Below are 17,991 nucleotides of genomic sequence, written 5' to 3'. Positions count from 1 at the left end.
TGGCCAGCACTATTTAGGAGGTCAGATTAACTGATTATAATAGTCCCTTTTGGCTTTAAAAGCTGCTGGAGAAATCCTAACAGCAAAACTTCCATGGTCTTTGGTATGGCCAGAATTTCACCCTGAGTACCTAGTAATGAATCTTTGTCATCTGGCCCTCCCCTTGACTTGCAGGATTGCTCCATGCATTACATTTTCCAATGTTTTGTTCAGTTGTGGTATAAGTACTTCAAGACACAAGGATTTCTCTTTGTCCCCTGGAAATAGTTGCACAGGCTAATAGTTTAAGGAAGTTTTAGCTTGAAGAGTTGAGTAACAGAGCCAAGGACTGTTCTTGGTTGAACTGGAGCAAATATGGAATAGCTTGTTGACAATGTGGAGTTACTCCTCTTTTATGTCGGTGTAACCAAGAGCGCAACTTTGCCAATTATTAACTTTTGTTACATTATTTGTATTTCTGTGCATGTCAGGATTTGTTAATCTCATTGTTCAACATCAAGTAACCTTTTGCTGAAAACAGAGCGTCATTGTGAATTAGGTATCATCAGCTAAATTGAACCTCACCCTGTGCATTTGACAGATGGTAATACATTCATTAAGTGTTCTGTGGTTGCTTTGAGGTTGGAAAGTGCTATTTTTCTGGCTTCTAACTCAGGATTCCTAAGTAAAGTTGTATAAAAGCATAGTTTTTAAGGCAGAAGGAAAATCACAAAGAGCTCGTGAGGGTTTTTTTTATTAATATTGTTGTTTACTATTGGTGGAATGACATGGCAGGGCTATGATTGCTGTAGGCTGTCTTTGGCTGCATAAGTAGCTCAGAATGAAATAGTGAAGGGTGAGAGAGATGGTTCCACGATCGATTTTGTATATACACCGGTAGAAGTTCTTGGAATTGGAAGTTATGTTAAATAAATCACTGTGGAGGCAATATGATGTTAGTACCTTTGTGCTCGATGATTTCACTGTCTGGAAAGATGGCTTCCAGGGGTTCAGACATTGCAGCTGTTGCACAGTTAAACTGATGACAGGCCTCCTCTTGCGGAGCTGGTCACATTTAGGATCTCTAAGTTCATAATGAAAGTCTGCAGGGTGGGGAAGCAATTGGAGGTAGAAATTTCAAAAGCAGCACAGAGCCACATTCCCAGGCATAGTTCCACTTGGCGTTGTAATATTGAATCCTCCACCCTGGTATTACCAAGACAATGCAAGGCTGAGATGAGAAACTTCAGGAAAAGTTCTCCACACAGCTGATTTAGGGGTCACCTAAAGCAAGTGTAGAGGAGAAAACTCCACTGACTACAGAGGAAGCTCAGGGTGTTTAATTCAAACCGACTCATTTAATTTATTCCCTTTAAGGAAGATTAATCCCACCCATTGACTTGCAGTGAAGCCTCAGCTGTTATCAGCAAACCTATTTAGTTATTTAATGATGTTTCCATTGGTTAAGTTGCCAAGGGAATTAGCTGCTTAGCCACTTCAGAAATTCATTGTGGGTAGTATGCTCACAAGTGGGGAATTAGTCACTTTTTACTTAGTCACATCTTTTAAAATGTCTGCAATTCAGTCTAGCACTGTGACTGGTACTCACAATACCCCTGCCCTGGTGCGTACCTGCTGTCCCCTATGTTCTCAGTGGAGGCAATGTTTAGAGTCATCCAGATTTTCACAAAATAGCCAAGGTATGGGAGGATTAAATTAAATCTTTCTTCTGCTGAGTTTGCTCAGTAATATGAACCCAGACATCTCTTTCCTCAGCAAGAGTCTCAAAATCTTCAGATCTGTAGGATATTCTGAGGAGGTTATTTCTTGGTCTATGTTCACATTTTTTCACCTTTCACATAATGCTTAAATATCAACCAGACAAGAGGGAAAACAAGTTTGTTTTTCTGACTTTTACCTGTGGTGTCAGCCTTCAGTCATGATTTACTGAATGTTGAGTCATTTATGGAAAGTGAAACAGGTCAACACGAGAGCTGTACAAATTACCTGGTACTCTGCTGGTGGGGTCTCATCTGGCAGCTGTGGGCTGATATCATGTTGAAAAGGCATTTGAAACTCAGTTGTCCACTTTCCAAGAAAATGCTTTCCCTATACCACTGGTAAAATCCCAGTACTTCTCCCAATTTTTTTTGCAAGAAAGAAGAAAACTGACCTGCTTTTGATACCTCTGTCTTCTGGAGGGTCACTGTTGAATGCAAACATAAGGTGGGTTCTCCCACCCATGCCAGCACTAGACATTGTCTGTCTCTGAGATGTGGTGCTTAGAAGCCTCTTTCTTCAATATTTTTGAGATTCTTTTGTGCATCCTCCTACTTTGAGTGGGGATTTCCCTGAGCAATTGATTTCTCTCAAGGAACATAAGACTTCAAATCATATAGATAAATCTGAATGTGTCAGGGCACCTAGAGAGTAGGATTTGCAACATGGAGATTTGCATATAGATTTCAAAGAGTGACTTGAAAACCATCAACAGGCTTTGAAAATCTGATCCTGTGCACCTCAGCTCCATTTGAATTGGCAATTGTAGGATTTTAATGCTCTTAGTTTTCCAAAATTCTGCCACTATTCAGCTGGAAGAAAGGCAGTTCTCCCTTGTTCACTACTCTTCTATTTTCATGGCTGTTCTGAGAGATTTACTAGTATCAGAAAAATTTTGATTGATTTGAGGGGGTCATTGGTTCCACAAGTAGTGGTCCAGTTCTTGGCTATCAGGATATGAAATGGTCCTGACCATGTGATGATTTCACTGTGAGATGTCAGGATCCTGTGGCTTCCAGCAGATCCTGTGAATTAGGTCACAGATGTGTTGAACCCTGAACATAGAATTATTTCTGGCCTTAAGCTGCCGTATGCAAGCGCCAAGTATGAATTCAGATAGATGTTTTTCCCACTGTCACAAATAGGCTTCACTCCAGGCATTGTTTTTGAGACAGCCATGACGCACTTTGATATATCAGTAAGAGCAAAAAAATAATCCCAACTCTAATAAGTTCCAGAAAAGATATATAAACACATCTCACCTGCCACTTCTGTCTTTGTACACACATGTAACTGACCCCATGGGCTAGCACAAAGCATCTAATGTACTACTGATACTGGAAGGATTGCACAGATGACTCGAAGAACCAACGATCCTACTGGGTGAAGGGGGGTACTGGAAAATGCTCAGCATTAAGCCAGTACTCTAAAATCTGGATGAGCAAAATCAATTAAATCGCAATAATTGGATTCCATTGTCTCTAAATGAATGCATTGTAAGAGGACATAGTCTGAGGCTGACCAAGAGAAGGAGAACTATCTATTCAACAGGTGTTACGGGTCAGACTAAAAAGAGATTGCTAAATCTTTTGAGCGTTGCCACATGGGGGTATATTACACGCTATGCAGTTATTACCCTTCAGTAGAAGTTGTGCGGCAGAGCACAGCTGCAGACAATTAAAGACACCACTGCCAGCATCTGACAGCAGAATGTCAGTGTCAAAATTCAATTTGAATCGATTAAATAAGGGATGGCAACACTTTTGTTTTATGGATGGCAGCACTTCAGTCGCTTTAGATGTTCTGCTTTCAGAAATGAAATTCTTTCCCTCCCTTCTATGTTTGTTGGGGTGTTTTCAGTTGGATAGCAGTCATTTCTCCAGTCAATCAATTAAGCCAGGATTTGCCACTGTGTCTAAGAGCCAGCCACAAAAGAGCTGGTATGGTTCCCTGGTGCTTGGCCAAGAGGCTTCAGTGAGAGCAAGACATCAGGCAGCTTAATCTGACTTCCACCACTGGCACAAGGTTTAATGGATGTTAGGGCAGCAGAGGAACCATGTTCTGTGGCATTCAGCTCCTGCTCTCTCAGTGGCCCTGTGCGGGCCGCCTTTCCCTCCGTGCCAAAAGCACAGGGGCAGCTGACAGCAGGGCCGGTGTGGCTACCTGCACCAGCAAGCTGCTCTATGCAGGGCGGTCGCTGCAGCCCTTTGAAGCTTGCGTTGCGCTCCATAAATATATTTATCTCCACAGGCCTTGTAGCACTATGCTACCTGATTAATTTGACGCATTGAGTAGTTTCCCCTACGTGAAACAGCAGTAAGTTGCTCAGAGATATAAGATTTTACAGGATTAGGCCTTAAATGCTGACTCCAGGCCAGATCTGCAGCAGGTATAAATCACTGCAGGTAATTTTCACCAGCTGAAATTCTGGCCCTAAGCCCGTGAGTCATGTTGTTATTTTTTCACATTGTAAATTCTTGCTGTTTCTTGTTTATATTACTTTAGCATTTTAGGGCACTTGTCGGGGGCCAGGACCCCATCGTGCTTGTCACCCTTCAAACGGAGATGCAAAGGGCCCTTCTTGCCCCAGAGCATTTGCAGTTTCAATAGCATGCAAACCTGCGTTACAGTCATTCAGCTTTCTGTAAGTGCATTATTGCAAGCAAGTTTTTCTATTATCCTGCCTGTAAAGCGTAAAAACACAAATTCTGTGCCTAGGTTGATATTTTAAAAGTAAAAAAAAAATTGGACTCTGCTGTATATTACGTCTAAGTGGCTTTTAAAGGCTGGAATTAGTTGTAGCCAGTAGCAGTGTGGGGCATGGGCTTTAGTAACTGGAGAGGTTCAAAGCCTCCTCTCCATTGTGACACCCTGTTTGAGACGTACCAAAAAGAGAACTTGCACCTAACTTGAACCTGAAGTGTGTGTGATCTTAGCAGTGGCTGAATATCTCATCTCTTTTGTGTAGCATTGTATTTTATTATTGTTATATTACCTTCATTTCAATTGTAGTGTGTCTTCCAGCTCTGTAAAGCTCTGGTTAGCATCTTTGGAATTACTGCTATTGCCTTTAATTACTCTGGAAGGGGTTTAAAAACAGTAAAACTACAACTTCTTGTAACTGAAGTAATGCTGGAAAATTCTGCTTCTTTACAGTCCTACCTAGCTGCTTACATAAATAAAGTAGTGGCATATAGGGCTCTAGTTTACTGGGTGGTGGCGTCAACAGCCTAGAAGAATATCCTAGGGCATATGTGGTTTATTGGTGTATCATACTGACAAGCTGTTCTTTCCTTCCATGATCTCTTTCACTGCTTTTTTGTTGTTTGTTTGTTTGTTTGTTATTTTGGGGTGTGGAGGGGTTTTTTTTGTCTGTTTTATTTTAGTTTTGGGTTTGTTTTTTGTTTTTTGTGTGTGCTAGTCAGGAGAAGAGATGGCACAACCGTTTCCTGTGCCCCTTTTTTTCCACTGCAGGATGAGCTTTACCCTCCAGCAGACCTTGCTGGTCATCAGATTGTGTAGGCATTGGAGCACATTGTAACAACCAATAAATGGTTCTTGGTTTTTTTGTAGATACTACCATAGCCATTGACAATGAGTCTTTCTAAATAATTCTTACTCTGCCCTAATCACTTATTAATTGCTTTTTGGCAAAGCCCTTGAAAGAGGTTTGGTGAAGGCTCTGAAGAAGCTGGATGACTATCTGAGAACCCCTCTGCCAGAGGAGATTGATGCAGACAGCACCGAAGAGGAGAAATTGTCTAAACGCAAGTTTCTGGATGGAGATGACCTGACTCTTGCTGACTGTAACCTTCTGCCGAAACTCCATGTTGTCAAGGTAAAAGATACCATGTGATGGTCCAAGAAGCCTTATCTGACAATGAGGTGCCCTCCTCCAACAGCCAACTCCTGAAGCCGATGTGTATTTCAGCAGAGGTGTATTAAGTCCTAGAAGAGCAGTTTGAAACACACTTTTGCTTCTTAATATTTCCTATAGGTTAACTTAAGCATCTTTGTATTTAGTACATGGGGAAACTGTCCCATCACGAATTACTGACAAAGACAATATTGAGATCTAGTTATCTTGTCTTTATTTTTACCCTGCTGCAAGTAACAGCAGACTTTCCTATTAATTAGTTCCCATTATTCTTAAGAGAGATGTCAAAACTTTAGTCAGTCCCCACCCATTTGTAACTTAAGAGAAGCAGTCCATCTTTTGGGGGAATATTTGTTGCAGCTGGTATTTCACACAGACAAGCTAACAAATCAAAGTCACTGCCAAGGTCCAGGATTTAAGATGTACAGTGGTCGCTGGTATAGTGCAAATGGTGTACATCATCTTGACTTCTAAATGCTGTATTTATTTAATTTATCAGATGACATGTTTCTTTAGAATAAAGCAAGTACCTGGCAGACCTTGGCAAGCAAGAAAGCTAGGAATTAATGCCAAGTCATGCATCTATTTTGGCTCCATGAGCCAAAACATAAACAGAGCCTGGGAGCTGACTGCACACATGCAAAAAAGAAAAAAAAAAAACCCAAAGTTTTTTAAAAAGTGCATAAGTCACAAGATAAGAAATGTGATAATATCCTCACAGGTTTAGCTCTTTCTTTGGCTCGTCTTCATTGGTGACATTGCAGTCAGAAAATGCAAAATGAGTGTCTAGCCTCTTATTGGTTCCTGTCTCCTTGGGATGAAATGAAAGATGTCAAAAGAGAATTAAAATCTTTCTGAGACAAGTATAGCCATAGGATATTGCCTGAAAAGGATTTTACAGATGGAAGAAAAGGGTAAATTATTTTTTCATTTGATGGAAGATGTGTGCTGGAAATCGTGAAAATCTTGACTTAAGTTGCCCAGCAGGTTTTATCTTCCCCATGTGTGCGTGAAACATCATTGAAGGCAAGAACGCTTAATTAAATGCAGTTTAGGACAGAATTTGGACTTGCATATACCAAGTGGATCCTGGTAATAAAAACAAATCACAGTCATTTCTGAGAACATGACTGTCCTAAGAAATCTGAGACGGAAAACAGCTCTACCATGTGCTTTAAAAATAAAGGGGAACTCTGTGGCACATATGTATGTAATTTATGCCCAAGAACAATTTTATACTGTCAGAAAAATTAGAGATTGGAAGCACTCATTAAGTCAGCTAATCCATCCCTTCCTATCAGCTAGTTCATTCTGTCACCACAGGATTATTATATATGGTATATTCTTACAGGAAAACTGAAATAGCCCAATCCAGCAAGCTACTTAACCAACCAACTAGCTTTAAGCACAGATTAGTCCCACTGACTTCAATGGGACCGTACAGGTGCTTAAAATTAAGTACGTACTTAACTATTTTCCTGAATAAGGGCCTGAGTGTTTTTAGAAATCAAAAATTTCCCTTGATAGACAATTTCCTAGTCTTAACAGTTTTGAAGTAAACATTTTCTCCCCAGTTTGTCCTAATACTCCTGTTTCTAATGTCTGCTAAATCATCTTGGTTTCTCAGTCACAGTACCCATACCACCCTGAATTTTTCATGAACAGATACAGCCTTCCAACAGCTGTAGGTGGTTACATCCTCTGATACCATTGGCCAGGCAAAATATATTACATATATTAAAAATAGAAATACAGTATATATAAAATATAATACAATGTTAAAAAGGAATATGAAAATATGTTACATGTAATTGTGACTAATGGCTTTCTCTTAAATCTGTCTTCCTTTTTATGATTCAGCTGATCAGCTCTTTCTTCTGTGCTGTCTCAGTGTTAAGTGATGTACTTAAGACTGGTAAAAAACACCAAAAAACAATACCGTAAAATTAATGAACGTCAGGTACCATAAAAGTCATAATCTGGTGACAGCAGCCAGGTCATTGATTTAGAGCGTCCTTACAAGACAGGGGTCAACCAACAGTCGTTTTTCAGGCTTTTTTTATTTTAAGTCCCAAGTCTCCAAACATTTATTTCCTTTGCTATTAATTATATGACAAGAAAGTGTAAGAAGAAGCTTTCTAAAAGGGAATTGGGAGATATATCACTAGCAAGGTGCTTTTTTTCTCTCTTTTATCTTTGGTTTAGATTGTTGCAAAGAAATACCGCAACTTTGAGTTCCCGACAGAGATGACGGGGCTGTGGCGGTACCTGAAGAATGCATACGCCAGGGATGAATTCATCAACACCTGTGCAGCGGACAAAGAAATTGAGCAAGCCTATGCAGATGTGGCCAAGCGGCTCAGCAAGTCCTAACTGACCTCAGCGATGGCTCAGTATCCCCTTTTATAGACTCTTCTCCTTGTTGCCTTAAGATATACTTTATCATTATGATATCTGGTTGGCATCCCTATGATTTCACCTGTTCAAGTGTATTGGTCAGGGACACACTTGCTTCTCCCTGGAGAACAGAGAAGGCAGCTCTAGTGGGGTGTTTGTGTGGAGACCCTTTGAAATCTGAACCTAAAATCTGTCTCAACTAGTATTATTTGCAATCAGTATTGGAAATTAATCTACTTTACTAGTTTCTTGTTTCATGTTGGGGGTATATCACCACCTGTATTCTTTGGAGTTTTATAAATAAGATATTAGCTGAAATTTTAAGTAAGAGAGTTGGGAACACATAGAACTTGTTCTTCTGTAGGTTATTTCAAAGATGCTTTTCCCCCCAGTGCTGTTGATAATCTTGAGGCAGGAACAAAATAGGAGGAGGGGAAGGAGTTTGACCCTAAAGGAGAAATGTTCTTAGCGGTTGTATTTTAAAAAAAACTCTCTAAATGCACATTCTATCTTAGCAGGCCTGAGAGTTTATAGGCTATTTATTTTTAACTTGGCGCAAAAGGGGGAAGCCTGAGCGAATATGTCAGACTTGCAGATGCTACTTTGCATAAAATTTGCATGATGTTGTTGGATCCGAATGTCTAAAGCAAAAGAGAGTGAATGAGCAATTGAGCAGGCAGCCCTTGGAAGAGTGGGGCTTGTGCCAAAATGTCCAGTGGATCTGCTATTTGGTAGAGACACACAGACACAGCAATAACGGGGGCAGCATATTGACTGCAGCGACTATAGAGAGAATTGGCACAGCTAACCAAACCGCGTAGGATATTGTCGTCTTGACTGTATGGTTGCCAGTTCCTTTATAATTGCTATCTTGGGAAACTTGGATAGGCAGGAGAAAGCTGTCATTGCACTCAAATTCCAGGCAGGGGAAGCGCTTTCTTCGCGCTGGGCTCCAGATGGGTCACTTTCAAGAACTCATCATCTCACCCCAGGAGAAGTTTGTTCTGAAAGCCTCAAAGAGGGCAGGCTAAAACAGAGAGATGCACATTTCCAGCCAGAAATTCAGCAAGTATGCTAGAAGAAATCGATGCATGATGCCTTAGTCCCTCTCATCGGGGGTTTACCGGTCCAGGTTACACAATTCTGAATTAGGATTGTTTTCTAAAAGTGATTATTTTGTTCTATCATCTGTAGCGTCTTCCTGACACAATCTCCTTTATACTAGTGATTATTTGCACATTAGTTTAGCAAATTCAGAATGACATTTCTTTTGCATGAAACATGATTTTCAGTTTTTTGGGGGGATTTATTGTTGTTTTCAAAGATAAAGCTGAGCTGTAACCTGATGTGGTTTCCCTTCTGATCAGAGCTTCTAGAGCTGCACTGATTTGAGGGGAACCCCAAGTTGGTGAGCTGTGACCAAGGGGAACTTTGCAGGAGGCTTGTTTGCAGCCAGAGAGCTGGAGGACTGGAGACAGCACTGAAAGCCAGCCTCTGCCGTGTGATGCTGATGACAGTCTGAAGCCATCCTGTTGCTTTGGTGGGATTATTCTACTTTTCACACTAGCCCAGCTGGGAGCAGAATGTTGCTCATTGACTGTGAAGATAGTTTGTGGTTGACTATTGTTTTGCATGCAATGGTCAATTTGTTCTGAACTTTCAAAATCTTGGAAGAAAATCCGTGAACTCCCAAGTCTTCTCCTAGAATGGGCTATTTTAACAATGGCTAGACTGGAGGGCAAAGGCTTGCACTCTTTAAAATATTGCTGAGAAATCAACTGGCTCAGAGGACACTAATAGCAGCCAGAAAAATCTAATGAGATTAGAAGTGTCTGCACAAGCACATGTGGCTTGTTAAAAGCATTTCTTCATGAGATTGGAATTATTTGTGATTTTTTTTTCTCTTTGATTATGGCAATTATTTATTTATTTATTTAAATTTACTTGGTCCTTTTAGTCTTTCTTTCTGGTTTTGTGTTTTCACTCAGCACACCGGTCAAGATGGCTTTGTCTGCTTAGAGAAGTGTTACTAGCAATACTCAGTAAATTAGTTTCTAGTGAAAAGTCTTCTATCTGATAATGTTCACTGGGAATTTTTTTCAGTATGATTTAGCTAGGAGTATGACAATCAACAAGATCAGCATTTTTCTCAGTTGTCTTTTTCCAGGTTTGTACTTCAGTTAGTGGCTTTTGCTTAATCACAGTTGCAGTGAATCTTTGAATAAAGATGCAGAGGCAGATTCAGAATCGTGCTCTGTGCTTATTGTATTTAGCTCCTTAAAGAAGATTGTCCCAACATCCAGCAGATCTCAGGCAGGGTAATTTAACCAGCTCAGGATCTGACCTGATTTCCATCTCTGAATCTTCACCAGTTTGCTGAATCCTGTGGTTCTGAAATGTTCTAATACGTCTTTCTTTAGTTTTGCTAGTAGAGGGCCAAATCAAAATCAGTTAATCTCTATGACATCAAATCACATCTCCTTTTTAAAAAATATGTTTAAAAATGGTTAAGCTGATACCAAAAAGAAAATGAGCTGTTAGCTCAATGAGCTTTTTCTAAGATGATTTGCATGTTCTTAAAATCTTTTTAGGATTTCATTATAAAATCTAAAAACCCCTAAGCTACCCTTTTAATTAATAAAAAAAATCGTAAATATCTTCATTATTCTAGCAATACCACCCAAAAAAAATCTTAATAAAATGTGTTTATGGATATGAGAAAGAGTATGAGGAAAATGAAACAGCTTTCAGCTACCGTGCCTGTTCTGTCTGAATTCAAGTCTCACTCTGCATCCTATCTTTGCATTTTCACTCATGACTCTATTATAGGCTCATCCAAGATCCAAGATTATGGACAGGTTCAGGCATTTCCTGACCTTTGTTTGGGTTTGAAATCCAAGCTCATGTTCTCAGATCTGTAACTTTCGCTCACCTTTGTGCTTTTTGGCTTTAGCCATCGTCAGAAGCAGGAAATACTGGAAATCCTACATAGAAAAGTGTTTTGCTGAGATTTTGAGCTCAGTTCTCAAGACTCGGGATCCGTCACCAGTGAGATTTTAAAGGGCTCCAGACTCCTTTAAGGCAGGGTATTTTTGGTGACCTTCCATTGTATTTAGAATTATAAGTAATAAATATTAATCATACAGGATTGTATATCTACATTGGCAAGGCAGCATTTCTGAAAAGAATCTAAGTGACAAGACAGACATTGCAGATTTACAATAACTTTGTTCATAAATTTTTTGCAAGATGTAAAGAAAGACATAGCACAGGGGGGGAAGAAGCCAACAATGTGGATTTAATCATCTACATTTCAGAAATGCAGACCAAATGTCTGTAAAGATGTCCATTTCATCCAAACATTTCTTAGATATTTATTTCAAAGCCCCCTATTCAGTCAGTCCAACACTCCATTCATATTGGAAGTAATATTGATTTTTCTTCTATTAGCAGTGGTATGGGAGTGCTGGAGAATCCCATAGACTAGTAACTGTTATTCTCTGTTAGACTATTTGAATTGCCACGGTCATCTTGCTGTACAGGTAAGACTAAAGAAGTATTTGTTTCAAGACCGTTTAAATGAGGACTTCTGACAAAAATGTTTTTTCCAGTAAAAAGAATCAGATAATGCTATTGCTTTGTCAGATCTAGCGTGGAATATAGAGCTACAGGTTACTCCTGTGTTTTCATCAGCTGAGAAACCACTGACAGCGAGGAATGACAGTCTATATCACAAAGAAACTAGAAATGTTTCTTTCCTACAAGAAAGTTCAGCTGAATTACATGTAGCATTTATTCTGAATATGTATTTATTTTATTTTAACCCATAGCCACCTTTCCTCCTCTCTCATCCCTGCTCAGATTCAACTCCCAAGTTGGCCATAACTGTGCTGCCTTTTCCTCAGTGCTAAGTAGCAGGGTGCTCGTGGATGGACACATGAGGAACTGTGGGTTAGTATAACCCATCTGCCTTGTGGGATGAAGCCCCCTTTCTGCATTGACTGAGTTTGGCTAATTAACTGAGTTTAAAGCATTGCAAAACTGTAGGCAGTGGAAATCTCACTTATGTAAAGCCCCAGAAGCACGTGGAAGCATTCACTTTTCAAAATGAATTGGTATTTTAAAGAAAAAAATAACCCCAAAGTCTTGTGTCCTCCTTCATGTGTATTCTTTTAAACATCAGGAAGTTTTCATTTGTTTATTATTCTGCTAGATATGCCCATTATTCTTGAATTTCTTTTGATATTAAGAAATATTTTTCCAGGAAGATTTTGCCTTTCTGCTGAATCTTTCATCTCTTCATTAATTTTGATGTCTGCAATGCCCTAGTCATTCCAGAGGAGGCAGGAAAGCTGTGAGGCTTATACTTGTTGAGAAGTTGATGGAGTTAATGATTTTTTTGGAAAAAACAGTATTAAAAACATTTTTTTAAAATGTGTCTTTTCATCTGGGATACTTTAACCAAGAGTGATAGACTGTTTAGTCTGGACTGTGATTTTCAGCACAGAACTGAACAAGCCACCATGTTTAAGGCAGCTTTGCCTAGGAATTTCCCCAGGATTCATAGAGATATTCCTGCTGGATGACAAAATTTCCAATTCCTTTGATCAGCAGGGATCTGCCGGTTTGTATTGGCACTGAACTGTGACAGCCCGCTGACTCAGTGCTGGGCGGAGGAGAGGGGTCCTGCTCCCTTTTCTCTCCTTCTGGCTCATAGGCAGGGACAGCAGAAAGCATTGATCCATTTTGTTTCCTTGCCCCATGCCCCAGGCAACTCTCCAGCCATAGGAAAGCACAGAAACCCCATCCAGTGCTGGTTTTCAAAGCTTGATCAGTCCATGTTTTAGGTGTGACATGAAGGTCTGAAGAGCCCCATGTAACCCCTCAGGCACTCCCCGTGCAGCGTGATGGGAGTCAGCCGTGTCTCAGAGACCGCAGCAGTCACATTCCCCATTTGCCCCAAATCATTCCCCTTTCACCGTTCATTGGAGAGATGCTAAAGCTGAAAATGCTCCAGAGGATGCACTTGAATGTGGTGTCTTTTGTGTTCATCAGCTAACCAGCTCCCAGTGATGATGTTGTCACCCTGCAGCAGGTCGTGCCTCTGCTGCAAATGGATGAGCCATCACCCCTTGGAGTGGCAGTCCTCGGGTGGGAAACGCTGAAGCTGCCCAGCCAGCGATGGTGCAACCATGATGAAAGGTCCCGGTGCCAAATTTTCTCCAGCCTGGCTCTCTAGCTGAAGTGTGTTAGCAGCTCAGCTGGGGCCATGATCCAGCACTAATGAGCATTTCTAGCTTGCAGCACGTGAATAGAGACTACTCATGTGTTTAATGTTAAACATGTGCTTGCCTGCTTGCCTGGAGAGGGGCCTAAAAGTCATGATAGAAAAGCCTATATTAATGAAGAGCATTAGTATTCTCTTCCCTTTGAAATCTGGTGGCAGAATTCCCAGTGGGGGAATTCCCAATAGGAATTCCCAGTAGAGCCCAAGGCTACATGAGCATGAAGATGTCAAGTGTGAAGATGTCCTTAGAGAACCGAAAACACTCAAGGAGAAAAGAAAGCATTAGTGTTATGTAGGGTCTTCTTGCAGAAGGACACCAGCCATGTGGTAACTGGAGGGACACCACCAGTGCCGTCAGGCTCCATTCCGGTTTATCACAGGGAGGTTCAGAGTGGAGCTGGGACCAGGCCATGCTGGCAGTGTAATGCCAAGGCATGTTCTGCTGTATCTCCAGCCACACTCCCCATGGTGGTATCCCCACAGTATAACGATGCATCCATTGTGTCTGCCTTGCTTTTATTATGAAGTGACTTGTCTAAAGAAAACTAAGAAGGGTGGGGAAATTTTTTTTTTTTTTTATATATATATAGATGGACTAAAACCAATCCAAATATGCTTTAATGGTTCTCAACACGATACTGTCAATTCTCACCACAGGGTGGAATTTGTTGGTGGAAATTAAATTAAATTAAATTAAAACAGAAAGGCTTGGATATTGCTAATGGGTTCTACTGGGAGCCCTAAAAGCAGTATGCAGTGTAGAACCATAACAGGAGTGAACATCCTTTAATTCCCAGAATCATTTGGGTTTCACAGGGTCGTTTCAGCCTATTCTGCTGCACTGCTGAGAAGTTGCTCTTTCCCTGTCTCCCTAGGTCTATAAACTCTGAAGAATTTGGGAAATGGCTAAAGGCACCACATTAATCTTTTTTTTTTTCCACTTCCCCCCCCTGCCCCTTTCATTAAAAGAACTACTTTAGTTTGGAAGTAAGCAATAAGTAAATAGAATTTGCAAACAGCAGATTTCTCTACTTTTTCATTAAGGAAGTTTTTAAGAGCTTTCAGGAAATGAGTGGTTATCCTCAGCTTTGGGAATAAACTGTGGTATAAAATATATATAGAAGTGTGATTCTGATTAAATAATTTAAGCAGAAAGATTACAGTTTGTTTTAAGGAGCACGCTTAGGACTAAATGAATGGAATACTCCAGATATTGCAATAAGGACTTAGGATTCAGTTCTAATTTCCATTGGTTTCTTTTTTTTTTAATTACTTATTGTACAATATTGAAACTATATGCATATTCACTTTGTTTAACTGCATTATTTAATTGAATAATGCTGTGAAGTGTGTTGGGATGAAAGGTGGCACAAAGAGGAAAACTTACACTCTTGAAACAGCACTATTATTTCTGTGTGTTTGATTTTGTTCCCGCTGGAATAAACAGAAACCACACCATTTAGCTGTGTAGAAGCAGGATCCCAGCTTCACAGATCCAGATAGTTTGGCACTCTCTTTGAAGGACAGGGTAATTTGCTGTTTAGCAATCTGAGTCTTGCAGTGGGCACAGCGCATTTCGGAAGGCATCCAGGACCATCCTTGGGTGAATGGATAGCATTGCTCGTGAAGGACCACAGTGAATTCCCTGCTGTTACAAAATGAGATTAAGCCATCATGAGATGTGGACTAGCTAACCCTGAACCAGACACATTTGCCTGCAGCGCAGCCACTAAATTGGTCTGACATCAGGAACCGCAGCGTAAGAGCTTGGCCTCAGAAGGAAGTCAAAGCAGCATCTTTGTCACTAGTCATTTTCTATTTATAATGACACAGATCTATTTTATAATCATGGGGAGGCACAACAGGACTGTGCTTTGTTCTGCCTAAATCACATTTCTCGTGCGGGTGCGTTTAAACACAGCCTTTGGCCCCTTGCCGCACACCACACGCACCCAAGGAGGGCAATTCTGGCACAACAATGCACACCCTGTCGTGCTTGAATGCTCAAAGACTCCTGTGCTGAAGCAATAAACTCCTGCTAAATGGCTTTAAAATGTTCCCTTAAGTGTGCTGAGCTGCAACGCCGCCTCACTTCTTGTTTCCAATGCCATTTTGTGTCTAAGCCTCGTGTTTCAAATCAACCAGGAGTGGATTGTGTTGTTTAGTGCTGGAAGTTACTGGGCATTATTAACCATAAGAAACTGGGGTGAAAACCCCAAGCCCCAGCGCAACCCTCTTTCTTAGTGCAAAATGGACTGCTTGTGCACGTGACTGCATTTTCAGAAGCTGTGAAAAAATTCCTAATAGCTGCTTGGTTTGGTTTCTGGAGAATGGGTCCTCATCTGTGCAAATCCTCAGAGATATGATGGTAAACACCCCGCCCTGCCCTGCCCCGCCCCCCCCCGCCCCGCCCCCCCCTTTCTTTTTTTTTTTTTCTTTTAATTGAAGGGTCCTCCTCTGTATTGCTTAGAAATTTATGATCTAGCGATCAATAGATTTATTTTTGTTGTCTGACTGTTTTCAGTTCTAAAGCCTGAAGATCAAAGCCAAGTTGCACAATGAGATTTAGGGGTGAACGGGAATGTTTTTTTTTCCTCAAACCCCACTGATTTTCAAATCCTGACTCATTTGGGGCACAGTCCTGGTTACTTTGAGGGGGGTCTGAGGCTGAAAGAGAGGAAGGGGAGTCCACTGTACATGCTACTGTCCTTCCACTGAGAGAAGATAGCAAGAACGAGGTATATGGACAAGTTTCCCATCTTCAGTGTGAAAGCAACCCGTACAGAGACCTGAGTGGCCCTAAGCTGATCCACGACTGCTTAAACATTGCAATGACATTAAAAAGCAAAATTTGGGATGGGAACAATGACTTGATGATCAGGCACGGTACCTCTTCAGGCCATTGTACGGGAAAAAAAACCCTCATTTGAAACGACACTCAAATTTTTAAGTACTGGCCCAGACCCAAGTGAAGGCCTGGATTTTCTCCTCCAAAATGTCATCGCAGAAATACCTAATGACTGTTGGGATTGGTAAGAGCAAAATCAGGAACTCAAGGAGAAGGCAGGAATGACCTTTAAACTCAGACCTGGTAAGCTTCCAAGAAAAGTCACTTATTTGTAAACAGCTATTTTATAGTGGTTGACCATGAAAAGTAACTGTGTATCTAGGGGTCTCTATCAGATAGGAAAGCAAGACGGGATAAATCCCTTCCCATACTTGTGATTTTCAGCTGAATCTGTTGTTAATGGGTAATTTTAGATTAGACTGTAACCTTTTGGGGTAGGAACTATATAATTTCTTCTCTGTATGTGCAGCTCCTAACACAACAGAAGCCTGATGGGAGCGTTTGTGTGCTGCTCTAACCCTCGTAACATGTAATAATAGGAATAATATAATTAAAATGTCATTGCAATTCACCTTTAATATTATGATTGTGCAGCTGTACTCTGTCAACTGAGAATAAAATGAATGTCCTTTTTGTATAATAAGTAGTATATTTTATTATTGAAGAAACAGTTAAGTTTAATTTTTAAAAGCAAAAAAGTATCTGCTCATTGTTTCATTTTAAGCTTCTGGATAAATAAGCAAACATTTCTTTTGTATCCTTCAAATGAGTATGTGTTAAATGAAGAAATCCACCTTCCTAAATTGTAGCTGGTTATAATCTTATATTCCAAGAGTGATTAACACCTGTTAATTTGAATAAAAGTGGTTTATTTTCTCATTGGGTTATTCCTGAAGTTTTGTTTAATTTGTTAATTGTTTTTTGTAAACAGGCAACGTTCCCTTGGCTGCAAGAAAAAACATGTGCTCACAGCTTGAATACAGCTATACTCTTCACTGGATCTAAAAACTGGTTTAATAGAAGTAAAGGGAAAGGCAGCAAGGACAAGTAAGCTACATCTGTGTTAGAAGAAGAAACATGGCCAGGGTATAACTCATGCACTGTCCCCCAGATGCTGGTGCCATATAGCTAGTGCAGCTGGTGGTACTGTGTTGGCCTGGACCAGAGAGCACTCTCCAGGGCAGTGTCCAAGCACAGCACACGGAATATGAGAACTTGTGGGCTTATAAGTATGGTCTAAAAAATGATGGATGGGCTGAAATGAGAAACAATTATCCAATATTTCTCATATCACAAGTTACGTATTCCAAATGAAATAATTAAGCAGCAAGTTTAAGGCAAACAGAAGTGCCTTTTTACACAGTGTATCATTAAGCTTTGGAGGCCTTTACCAGATCAAAATGAATATGGGGTTCAAATACGAATATGATAACTTCATGAAGAGCTGATCTGTTAATGTTGTTAAACATGAAAGTTCGGGTGCAACTGTCAGGTCAAGAGGGACTCTCTTCCAGGGACATGTAGGTTTCCACTCACCTTATTTCTTATACTGCTTCTGCTGCAAGAGGGTAGACACAGCAGAGGTAGGGCTGGGTGGCACATGCCACATCTCTTTTGATGTGATGTATCATATAAAAATGAGAATTTGTTTCAAAATCTTCAAACCCAAAGTGGTAAGTGACAACCTAATGTTTCTGCTTTAACTACTGCCAAAATAGCTTTTCAGTTCTCCAGAACTGTAGAACTCCAGGGCCTTGTCTGATTGCTTTTGTGCTAAGCTCTCCATGTGCAAGCCCCCAGGTGCACCTTCACAGCAGATGAGGC

At 40.5% G+C, this 17,991-nt stretch overlaps 1 protein-coding gene across 3 annotated transcripts in view; it reads left to right on the top strand.

Moving 5' to 3' along the window:
* The window catches only part of CLIC5 (chloride intracellular channel 5), a 93,863-nt gene extending 78,533 nt beyond the window's left edge, over window positions 1-15,330 (top strand). For all 3 annotated transcript variants that reach the window (XM_056343903.1, XM_056343902.1, XM_056343904.1), the window contains 2 exons: window positions 5,415-5,596; window positions 7,841-15,330. In XM_056343903.1, the coding sequence (XP_056199878.1) occupies window positions 5,415-5,596; window positions 7,841-8,008 (350 nt within the window). In that variant the 3' untranslated portion in view covers window positions 8,009-15,330. The remainder of the gene's footprint in view (window positions 1-5,414; window positions 5,597-7,840) is intronic.
* Window positions 15,331-17,991: the final 2,661 nt, after the last annotated feature.

This window comes from Falco biarmicus, chromosome 6 (assembly GCF_023638135.1).
Source record: "Falco biarmicus isolate bFalBia1 chromosome 6, bFalBia1.pri, whole genome shotgun sequence".
Lineage (NCBI taxonomy): Eukaryota > Metazoa > Chordata > Aves > Falconiformes > Falconidae > Falco > Falco biarmicus.
The sequence above is the reverse complement of the archived record's forward strand: the minus strand, read 5'-3'. Positions and strand labels throughout refer to the sequence as shown.